The 12,112-nt window shown below is 43.9% G+C and overlaps 1 protein-coding gene and 1 pseudogene across 3 annotated transcripts in view; both read right to left on the bottom strand.

The window, feature by feature from the left end:
* The window catches only part of LOC132582139 (protocadherin alpha-C2-like), a 341,397-nt gene that overhangs the window by 314,314 nt on the left and 14,971 nt on the right, over positions 1 to 12,112 (bottom strand). Inside the window, exon 1 of one of the 3 annotated variants that reach the window (XM_060253612.1) lies at positions 1,696 to 3,725. The exons of the other annotated variants lie outside the window; for them this stretch is intronic. Coding sequence (XP_060109595.1) covers positions 1,696 to 3,700 — 2,005 coding nt within the window. The 5' untranslated portion in view covers positions 3,701 to 3,725. Of the gene's footprint in view, positions 1 to 1,695; positions 3,726 to 12,112 lie in introns of those variants that run through there. 3 annotated transcript variants of the gene reach the window in all.
* On the bottom strand, positions 6,083 to 8,186 carry LOC132582774 (protocadherin alpha-8-like; annotated as a pseudogene).

The following is a 12,112-nucleotide window of genomic DNA, read 5'->3' as shown; positions in this document are numbered from 1 at the left end:
TATATGGCTAGCATCATAGTGCCATGAGTGGCAAAATGTTTATCAATCTATTTCTAGTACTGCTAAATATTTACTAAGTGACAAGCCCAGAGTGTCAAATTCTAGGATTCTTTCATCTTAAGATGCCATTTAATGCAGGCCATCTAGAACCATAAGTAACATTCACATTACAGCTGATGGTAATAGCAGACTACTCAAAGATTAACATATAGTCTGTTGGATCAAGACGCAACTGGCAGTTTCCTCTGTTTACCACCCCCACCCCCCAGCATTCCTCTGGGTCCCCCATAGTGTAGCTCCAGGAGTAACAATGGGAGGAGAGAGGCAGAAATGTTCCATTCTACCACTGGAAAATTTAGCCAACCCAATATTTAAGGAGAGGTTTTGTCCCTGCAGCCAGGAATTCAACACTATCCATTTCCTTTATGGAATTCTTGGTTTAGATATTACTTTTGAAATTAGCTTCCATATATTTGATTGTTCACATTCTTTATGCTCCCCTATGTAAAACCTCCCTGCAAGAGAAAATTGAGTAAATTAAGGATGGGAATTCATGCCTATCTGTAGCTTTCCACTTATAAGGAGCTGTTAACGTTACATTTGAAAATCATAACCACTACCTGTTGCATTGGCATTCTACCACTCTACCACCTCCTTCTGTAGCATGAAAAAACAGGGCCAATTTAGTCCAACAGTATCTGGATCTTACCCAATATTTATGAAACTGGTAATATAATGTTTCAGTGCAAGATGATGACTGAAATTTGACCACAGCTCAAAGAAATGCAGACCTATCCAAACTCATACTAATTTACAGCTAAAAAACCAAACCACCAGCATGAAGCATGCACATCCATGTCAGCAATCTTCAGACCAGGGACAGATCATCAAGTTTTGATCTGGGACAACTCCAGCAAACTATATTGGTACATTTTCCTAAAGCATTTTTAAGATCTTCATCACAGAGTACATATAAGAGTTAAATAACTTAAATAGCTCATGAAGTTTTCCTCACTTCAGCAACCAAGAATAGTACAACCTCATGTCCTCCCCTCTTTGCAATACATTCAGTGGGGGTCCATCCAAGATCACAATAATTACAGAGAGTGGGAATGTTTTTGCTCTAGTTTGAGCAACATTATCATGCCTTGAGCCAGGATCAAAACATAAACATGAAAATCAATAAATGGGAGAACAGTTCAATATTAAGTAGAGTGCTGAGATACAAGACTCCCCCATTTATGTGAAATGGCTGTCCCATGATCCAGAAATATGGTTCAGTATTTCCACACCAGAAGAAAAAATAAAATATTCGTTTCAGTGATCATAAGGACTCTACATTACTCACCTCTCCAGGGGAAAGTGGAACAAGGTCCTTCGCATTTCCCACTTCTCCATTCACAGCAAGGACAGGAATGTTGGGACTGAAAACCATGAGGTCACTCTTAGCACCAGCCTCCCCACTTACCCCTGCCAGAATGTGGCTGTGGCGATTAGAATATGACCAACTGCCCACTTCACTGGCACACACAAGTGTGGCTGTGCCAGGGCCATACATCACTGCCTCCTTGGCCTGGCTCTGGCATCGTAGTGCCACGTACAAGAGGATCACCAGCAGGAACAAGCTGGACACTGAGCAGATGGCGATAATCAGATAGAGATTGGTGGTGTCTGCAAAGGGCTTGATGTTCCCACCTGTCCTAGAGAGGCGGGCATCACTTTGAGCAGCCTGGGCGCTGGCCACCAGTGATACACTGAAAGTGGCTGTGGTCGACAGTACTGGCTTGCCGTGATCCTTTACCAGAACAAGCAGGCTCTGGCTGTTGCTGCCCTCTGCTTCCTCGAGAGCATGCGTGGTACTGATCGCACCACTGTAAAGGCCCACCCGCCAGGGGCTGCTGGATACATCATGCAACTCATAGCGAAGCCAGGCATTGTAGCCCGAATCAGCATCCAGGGCATGGATCTTGCCCACCACATGCCCAGCTGACACTGGCACCTTCACCAGAGCAGGGGTATCTTCAGCAGGACTGGACACTGTAGGTGCATTGTCATTCTCATCCAGCACGAAGACTTGGACAGTCACATTGCCACACAAGGAGGGCAGCCCGGCATCCTTGGCATGCACCTGGAACTCCAGCAGCTTCACCTCCTCATAATCCAATGGCTGCAGTGCATATAGTTTCCCAGTCTCTGAATGCACTGAGATGTAGCTCGACAGTGGCCAGAGTTTCTCATCCAGCCAGTAGCTGACCAAGGCGTTCTCCGCCACATCTGGGTCTGAAGCAGACACTGTGAAGATGTGAGCACCAGGAGGGTTGTTCTCTTTCACAAACACTGTGTATGAAGGCTGTGCAAAGGTGGGTGTGTTGTCATTCACGTCGCTTATTGGCACCACCAGGCTGCTGCTGGTTGACAGTGGGGGGTCCCCTTGGTCTTGAGCTAGCACCACCAAACTATACTCGGCCACCCGCTCTCGGTCCAGTGGCTCAGACAGCACAAGTGAGTAATAATTCTTGAAGGTAGACATCAGCTTGAAGGGAAGCCTAGATGGCCAGAGGGAACAGTTTATTTGTGCATTGACACCAGAGTCTCTGTCAAAGACACTGATCAGAGCTACCACAGTCCCTACTGAGGAGTCCTCAGGCACTGGGACAGACAGGGATGTCACTGACAGCTCTGGGATATTGTCATTCGCATCTAAAACATGGATCAGTACTTTGCAGTGTCCAACCAGGGGATATGGGCTTTGATCAATTGCTTCAACTTGCAGTTCAAACAAATTAGTATCTTCAAAATCTATCTCTCCTTTCACTTTAATTTCTCCTGTGTTAGAGTCTATAGAGAAACGGCGTTTTAACTGAGAGGGCATCGTATTGCTAAATGAATACAGTATCTCTTTATTAGTTCCTTCATCCGAATCATAAGCAGTTAATGCAAAGACAGAGGTCCCTTCTGTGATGTTTTCTGGCAGAAGAACTTCATATACAGACTGGTTGAAGGAAGGTACATTATCATTTACATCTAATACAACTATCTCCAACTGTACTGTGCCACTGAGCTCTGGCTGTCCACAATCAGCGGCTGTGAGTAATAAATGATGTTCAGAGTGTTTTTCTCGGTCCAGGGCATTCTGTAACACAAGTGCTAGAGACCTACTACGGTCACTGTGCTTTTCTTCATGAAGCTGGAAATAATCATTGGAACTAAGTTTATAGGTAAGCAGGCTATTTGAACCAATATCTGAATCCGAAGCTCCCGCTAGCGGGAAGTATGAGCCAGGGAGCCTAGATTCTAAAATAAACAGTTTCTGATTATTTACAGGGAAAATTGGAGCATTGTCATTTATATCCCTGATGTCAACCTCTGCATGGAAGATCCGTAGAGGTTTATCCACAATCACCTCCAGGTGGATTACACAAACAAGGCTCTGGGCACACAGCTCTTCCCTGTCTATCCTGGAATTAACAAACAAAATCCCATTCTGAACATTTACTTCTAAATAATCCTTGTGGTCTTTGGAAACCAACCGGAACATCCGAGGCACCAGTTCACTCACCTCCAGTCCCAGATCCTGGGCAATGCGGCCCACAAAGGTGCCATGCTGGGATTCCTCCAGTACTGAATAATGGAGCTGGCCGTTTATTGTCAAACAAGCTGTGTAGAGCAGGACCAGCTGCAGCAGCTTCCTTCTCCCCATCAAGTCAAATTTTGTAAGAGTGATGGCAAAAATATTCCGTTCCCTCACATTATGAATTCTTTTGTAAAGGCGTGCTGCTCTGAAAACATAGAAATCCCCATCACAGGAACAAGGCTGAGTTGAATAAATTGTGTTCCGTGGCTTTCCCTGTGTTCTTTCATCAAGGGCTTTGCTTTCCATCTGAGGGTGGGGCGATCTATTTGCTTTAGTTTCCAAAAAAGATTTTGAAGACAAGAGCGACATCATGTGTCTACATTCAGAAGCACGGTCCTTGGGAAGGGGAGGAGGCACTAGATTTCCACAACATTGTTTCCTCTCATCTATGGATTGTTTTACTATGTGGCAGCTATATTTCAACTTTATGCTGGTCTTTTCAGATTGTCTTCCATTCCAGAAATTCTAAAAAGGTAAAATCAAGGAAATGTTACTAGGTGATGAGCAACCCATCCTGCATCCCAAGACACGCCTCCTGTTGAACAAAGTTGCTCAGATATGACCACCTGGACTTCAGAATTTTGCTCATCAGCCAAAGTGTATCTTCATGATTTTGTGCTTCCATTCACATTCATATTAAATGTGCTTGCTGTAGTATTTCCATGTTCAGAGGAAGTCTACTCCTCTACAGCATTCTCTGTTTATGAAATTGTAAACAAGGATTTAGGACTAGTATATGGATGACATGAAAAACAATCAGCCATGGTTGCCATCATGCTTTTTTCATCTTCATCCTGCACGGAGACTCTTAACCTTCCTAGGCAGAACTCATATTTCCATGTTGATTCATGCATCAGTTAACATCCAGGCTTAATAACTGAAGTGCACTCTGGGTAAGGTTAGATTTCTGAAGTCCCTGGATTTTTCTCTAAAATATGCTGTTGTCTAGCCAACCCTATCCCTCTGTTTTGTATTTGTTATTTTTCATTCCCAATGTGCAAAACTCTGCAAATTCTGTTTTGTTCTTTATGGCCTCAAACTTAAATGTTTCATGGTCTTCTTAGACTTGAGTCCTTTTTTTTTTTTTTACTCCAGTGTTTGCAACACATTCCAGTTTTGTGCACATGAAATCGAATTTAAAATATCTGTCTTTGACTAGATCATACAAAATTAACAGCGGAATCCCATTCGGAACTGCTCCAGTCTAAACGTATTCAAATCAATGGACTTAGATTGCAGTAACTCTGTACAGGATTGTACTACATTAGTCTTGAACAAGTTGTAACACTCCTGCTGTATCATCATTTTTAAAAAATAGTTGACTCAAGCTGCTCTCTAAATTTCTTAACACAAACTATTTTTTTCCTAAACATATAAAGACACTAACGAGTTCTGCTATTTCCTCTAGTCATCTCCCTTCAGTGACATGGAGCGTTTTCGCACTGACCTTACGCCGGAGCGACGTCCCTCTTCACCGCGCAGCGTCTGCGCGGATTTCGCACTAATTGCTCCGCAGAACCCGGAAGAGCCGCAAAGTCCCGTGGCTTTTGCGTCGCAAATGTAAACTGGTTTTTGGCGGTTTACATTTGCGACACAAAAGCCACGGGACTTTGCGGCTCTTCCGGGTTCTGCGGAGCAATTAGTGCGAAATCCGCGCAGATGCTGCGCGGTGAAGAGAGACGTCGTTCCGGCGTAAGGTCAGTGCGAAAACGCCCATGGTTAATGTTTCCTACAGTCACCAGTTTAAGGAGATTTGGACAGGGCTGGATCTAGGGGGGGGCAGAGGGGGGTGCTTGCCCCAGGCGCTGACGGAAGGGGGGGCGCCAAATTGGGTATGGAGTCCATTGTATTGTATGGGACCATAAGATAGAATGGCCCAAAAGAGGGCGCCATTTTTAAATCCCCCCCCCTCAAAAAACATAGATCCAGTCCTGGATCTGGACATTCCTGCTGCCTCCTTGCAAAAAGCTGGAATCATGAAACCCATCCCTTTCCTTCACCCTTTATTTTTTGCCATTAAATCTTCAACACAAGAATTTCCCTGCCCTTTTAGAACTACAGAATAAGCATTCATATTTTGAGAAAATTCATTAACATAATTCAGCCCACCATGAGCAGAGTGAGTGCAGTAAATTGCCTATGGAGCAAACTGCTATAGATCACTGAAACAGGTGAGAAAATGAAAAGAAATACCATGCAATGCCAAGTTTTAACACATAGCTTCTTTGAACAACAATAATCGTTTTGAAACCAATTTCATCATACTGGAGAGGTAATAAGGCTTAGTCTCCAAAATATCTCATAACTAAAAGAAGAAGAACTAGCAATGTCAGGACAGCAACCACACAAATGTTACTATGTACAATTATGCTTAGAACATAATACGCTACACTTAATATGCTACACATACTGAAATATGAAGTGCTCCAATATCAAATCATAGCATTTCTAAAATTTAAACCAGGTACTCACCTGTCCAGATGAATCTGGGACCATCTCCTTCATATTCCCAACCTCTGCACCATCTCCCAAGACAGGTATGTTGGGGTAAAAACCATGAGGTCACTTTTGATACCAGCCTCTCCTGCCACACCCCCAAGGATGTGACTATGACAATTTGAATATGACCAACTTCCTACTTCACTGGCACACACCAATGTGGATGTACTTGGACCATACATCACCATATCTTTTGCATGACACTTGCATCGTAGGGTCATATATACTAAGATGATCAGCAAGAACACGCTAGACACTGAGCAGATAGCAATGATTAGGTACATATTGGCATTATCCATCAGAGGCTTTGGTGTCCCTCCCATCCTGGAAAGATCAGCATCAGCTTGAACAGACTGAGCACTTGGTACTAATGATACACTCAGTGCGGCTGTAGTTGACAAAACTGGATTGCCGTGGTCCTACACCAGAACCAGCACTCTCTGACTGTTTCCACTGTCCATGTCATCCAAGGGGCGTGTGGTGCTGATCTCACCGCTGTACAGTCCCACCAGCCAAGGGCCACTGGTAGCTTCAAGGAGCTCATAGCGCAGCCATGCATTATAACCTGAGTCAGCATCCAAGGCATGGATCTTGCCAATCACATGTCCAGCCCTCACAGGAATCACCAGCAGCAGGGGAACCTCCTCTGCTTGCCCAGCTACTGCAGGTGCGTTGTCATTCTCATCCACTACAAAGATCTGCATGGTCATGTTACTGTGCAAGGATGGCAGCCCAGCATCCTTAGCCCTCACCTGGAACTCCAGCAGCTTCAGCTCCTCATAGTCCAATGGCTGCAAGGCAAAGACCTTCCCACTGTCTGAGTGCACTGAAATGTAGCTTGACAGTGGTCAGAGCTTCTCATCTATCCAGTAGCTGACTAAAGAGTTCTCATCCTTATCTGGGTCTGAGGCAGACACTGTGAAGATATGAGTACCAGGTGGGTTGTTCTCCCTCACAAAGATGATGTAGAAGGGCTGCACAAAAGTGGGAGGGTTATCAGTCACATCTCCAACAGGCACCACCAAGCTACTGCTGGCTGAGAGTGCTGGGTCCCCTTGGTCTTGGGCTATCACCACCAGCTCATACTTAGTCACCTACTCTCGATCCAAAGGTTCAGCTAGTGCCAATGAATAGTAATTTTTGGAGGCTGATGGCAGCTTGAAAGGGAGCCCTGGAGGCCACAAGATGCAACTCACTTAGCCATTGGTTCCAAAATCTCTATCTGAGACACTGATCAGAGCAACCACAGTACCCAGTGGGAGTCCTCCAGCACTGGCACTGACAGAGATTTCAAGGATATCTCAGGAGCATTGTCATTCACGTCCAACACTTCTATCAAAACTTTACAGGTACCTATCATTGGGGGGTGGCCTTTATCAATAGCTTGCATTTAAATTTCATACACATTTTCATCTGCAAAATCTAGTTCACCGTTCAGTCTTATTTCTCCAGTATTTTGGTCAATGTCAAATAAGGGTTGAGCAGTAGAGGCAAGGAGTGTATTAAAGGCATAAATAATTTCCTTGTTGATGCCATCATCAAGATCTGTTGCTTCTGTTTTAACAATTAGGGTCACATCAGCGGAGTTTTCCAGTAAACTCACTTCATAGACTGACTGATTGAAAACAGGTCTGTTATCATTAACATCCAGCACTGATATCACTAGCTGTACTGCTCCCGTGAGTTCCAACCGACCCCCACCCGTTGCTGTAAGCAATAAATGATGCAACGAGATCTCCTCTCTGTCCAAAGTCTTCTTTAAAACAAGCTCTAGTGATGTGCTTTTGCCATGTTTACTTTGAGTGTCCACAACGAAATATTCATTTGGGCTGACCCTGTATTTAATAAGAGCATTTTCACCAATATCTGCATCTGATGCACACTCCAGTGAGAAGTGAGAGTCAGACACTGTTGATTCTGACGTAAAAAGATTGAACTGATTCACAGAGAAAATAGGAGGATTGTCATTTACGTCCTTTATCTCCACTTCTACATGGAAGATCTTCAAAGGCTTATCCACAATCACCTCCAAGGGCGCGGTCACACGTACCATTAGTGACGACACAGCTCCGTCTGGCTAACGGATTAAATGTGTTCGTTCAGACATCCACATCTGGCAATCGAGCATCATCCGGCGTCATCCAGGCTTGCTACGCATGAATGGCGCATGAATGGCGCTTCTGCTTCTCCAATCAACACAGGATCGGAGGGGGGGATCGTTATCCCACTATTCAGAACAGGGGGAAAATTCTTTTTTTTCAATGTGGAGGATTTCAAGGTATCATTGTCACTGCCAATTTCCAGGAAAATAATTCCTGGCAGTTCCGTGGTTTGGATCGGCAACGTTAATTCTGGAAACTTTCGCTCTTCCCCCTGCCTCTGAAGAAAGTTTTGATTTCCCAGCTCCAAACAGTTGGGCGCATGTTCAATGGACCCCCTCCCCTCCCAGAAATCACCATCTGATTACGCATGCTCCAAGAAAGGAGCGTGATAGTATTGGATGTCTGATCGCACACAACAGAATGAATCGCATTCTTGGATGCTCGTCTGAACTGCCCTGCATCGAATCAATATTCAGCAGTTCAGATTTGAGCGCTATACACCCACTTTTAATGGTACGTGTGACCGCACCCCTAGTGAATCACACAAATAGGGCTCTTAGCACATATTTCTTCCCTGTCTATCCGTGAATTAACAAATAAAATCCCATTCTGTACATTTACCTCAAAATAATCCCCATGGTCTTCAGACTCATGGAACATCTGAGGCACCAGCTCACTCACCTCCAGTCCCAGATCCTGGGCTATATGTCCCACAAAACTGCCAAGCTGGGATTCCTCCAGTACAGTATAATGGAGATGGCTGCTCCCCATCTCCCAGGCTCTGTGAAACAGAACCAAGGGCAGCAGGCAGCTCCTTATCTAGGAGTCATGTTGGCAAAGAAGCATGGTGAATAGTATTCATACAGAAAATAAAGAAATACACTCTCTTGCTTCTCTTCTAGGCTTGTTGCTATTGTTCAGTCACACAGCTGAGTCCGACTCTTTGCAACCCCATGGACAATGTCATGCCAGGCTCTCCTGTCTTCCTCTATCCTCCAAAGTCTGCTCAAATTCGTGTTTGTTACATCAGTAACACTGTCCAGCCATCTCATCTTTTGCTGTCCCCTTCTTTTGCCTTCTGTCTTTCCTAGCATCAGGATCTTCTCCAGGGAGTGCTCCCTTCTAAATTAGTGGCCAAAGTATTTCAGCTTCAGCATCTGACCTCAGTGAACAGCCTGGGTTAATTTCCCTTAGGACTGAATGATTGGATCTTCTTGCAGTCCAAGGGACTCTCAAGAGTCTTCTCCAGCACTACATCTCAAAAGCATCTATTCTTCTGTGCTCAGCCTTCCTTATGGTCCAGCTCTCACAGCCATACATTACTACTGGGAATACCATCGCTTTGACTATACGGACTTTTGTTGGCAGGGTGATGTCTCTACTTTTTATAATACTGCCCAGGTTTTCCATAGCTGTCCTCCCAAGAAGCAAACGTCTTTTAATTCCATGGCTACTGTCACTATCTGCAGTGATCTTGGATCCCAGAAATTTGAAGTCTGTCACTACTTCCATGTCTTCCCCTTCTATTTGCCGAGGTGTGATGGGGCCGTTCTTTAGGTTCTCCTCACTTCCTGCCATTAGAGTAGTGTCATCTGCATATCTGAGGTTGTTGATGTTTTTCCCGGCAATCTTAATTCCAGCTTGTGTTTCATCCAGGCCAGCATTCCACATGATGTACTCTGCATATAAATTAAATAAGCAGGGTGACAATATACATCCTTGTCAAACTCCTTTTCCTATTTTAAACCAATCAGTTGTTCCATTTCCCGTTCTGACAGTTACTTCTTGACCCTTATACAGGTTTCTCAGGAGACATGTGAGGTGGTCTGGTACTCCCATTTCTTTAAGGACTTGCCACAGTTTGTTGTGATCCACACAATCAAAGGCTTTAACATAGTCAATAAAGAAGAAATAGATGTTTTTCTTCCATGCTTTCTCCATAATTCAGCGAATGTTGGCAATTTGATCTCTAGTTCCTCTACCTCTCTGAAACCCAGCTTGAACTACTGGTAGTTCCCGATCTACGTACTGCTGAAGCCTAGCTTGTAGGATCTTTAACATGACCTTGCTGGCATGTGAAATGAGTGCAATGGTGCAATAGTTTGAACATTCCTTGGCATTACCCTTCTTTGGGATTGGAATATAAACTGATCTTTTCCAATTCTGTGGCCACTGTTGTGTTTTCCAAATTTGTTGACATAACATTTTTCTTGTCTGCTGACTATTTTTCTTGTCTGCTAACTATTTTTTTATTAAACAGTGACACCATGCGATGGACATATTTAATATCAAAAAGATGGTGTTCCCTTTACTTGATATTGTGTCCTACTAAACTTAAAGTGTATTGAATTAGTCTTATATATATATATATCTGAATATCCTACCCACCCAACATTCAGTAAATGAGGCTGTCTGTTGTATACTTCGGCACAATGCAGCAGTGGCATAGGTTGGTTTACTTAGTGGGCATGTAAATCTGATGTTCACCGAGTTCCAGGCACATCCTCTCCTCATTGCTTGTTTATTTTTAATCAAAATACTTATACCTCACTTTTCTGATCATGTTTATCTTTAATGAAAATATCTAACTTCACCTTTCCCATCATTGGATAACAGCTCAAGGTGGCTTACAGATAGAAGTATATACAATGCCCAAAATTGATTAAAACCACAACAAATAACAAGACAATCCTAAAACAGCACCTATCATTCCCTGTTCACCACTTATTCTCAAAAGCTGCCTTAAATCACAAGGCTTTACAATACCTCAGAATTGGTTCTTCTGTCTACACACTGCCTCACTCCGTAATGGGACACTAGATAGCTCTGCTGTAAGCAATATTAATCAAACTGCCTGGGAGAGTTGTTTGGAGAAGTCAATCCATATTTACTTAGCAATGGCATATGAACTAATTCCCAAGATTTGATTCCACACTGCTCCAGTAACCTATATGAGAAGAAATCATAGGGTGAGGAGGAGATGATGAAGTTCCTTTCCATGAAAATGTTGCCTGGCAGAGGAACCACATCATTCCTCCACCCCAGTGCCTTTACACATTCATTTTGTGGAGCAGTGCAAGACTACATTGTGGAGAAGCAGTTCTTCCATAATTATGTCTCCTTTGCATGAGTCATGCAAATATGTTAGCTATCTTGTAGGCTTACCATGAATCCATGTGGACAAGTGGCTGGCCATGCTTCCTCATTGTTCTTACATGAGGCTGTTGACTCTTTCTCTTCAGATGAGGGTTCTTTTCCACCAGGCACAGAAGTATCTTTGAAAGGTATGCTGTCTGGATGACTACATTTCGCATTGGCCCGTCATTGTCAGCACTGTCAACTCAGTCTGGCAGCAACTCTCCAGGGTCTCAGGCAGAGGCCTTTCACATCACCAACTACGTTTTAACTTGAGATGCCAGGGGTTGAACCTGGGATCTTCTGTATGCCAAGCAGATGCTCCACTGAGCCGCAGCCTCTTCATTAACTTTCCTTCCTAATTCCACGTGTGGAAGTTGCTTATTTATGGGTTGAGCAGGAGACCATTTATTGATGATTGCAGTGGGGACAGCAAGCAGAAAGAAAGAGCTGGAGGAGAGAAACAGGTTTGTTTAGGGTCTGAAGGGAGTTTGGAAAAGGGGCTGCCATTTTTTGCATGCACACTCATCCCATTGGTGGGCTGTGATGCCATGTGAAACATCTTTTATCAAAGATAACAGTGGACAAACAAAACAATGCACATGCACACATTACTGTGTTCCCCACATCTCAAGTTTGTTCTCTCTAATAAAGTTTAGCCTGTGTTTAGCCAAACAGAGAGTGAAACAGACAAGGGTATATAAAGAGGGTGGTGGAAAGAGCACCTATGTACAAGTCTGAG

The sequence above is a fragment of the Heteronotia binoei genome, chromosome 14, assembly GCF_032191835.1.
Source record: "Heteronotia binoei isolate CCM8104 ecotype False Entrance Well chromosome 14, APGP_CSIRO_Hbin_v1, whole genome shotgun sequence".
Classification (NCBI taxonomy): Eukaryota; Metazoa; Chordata; class Lepidosauria; order Squamata; family Gekkonidae; genus Heteronotia; species Heteronotia binoei.
The sequence above is the reverse complement of the archived record's forward strand: the minus strand, read 5'-3'. Positions and strand labels throughout refer to the sequence as shown.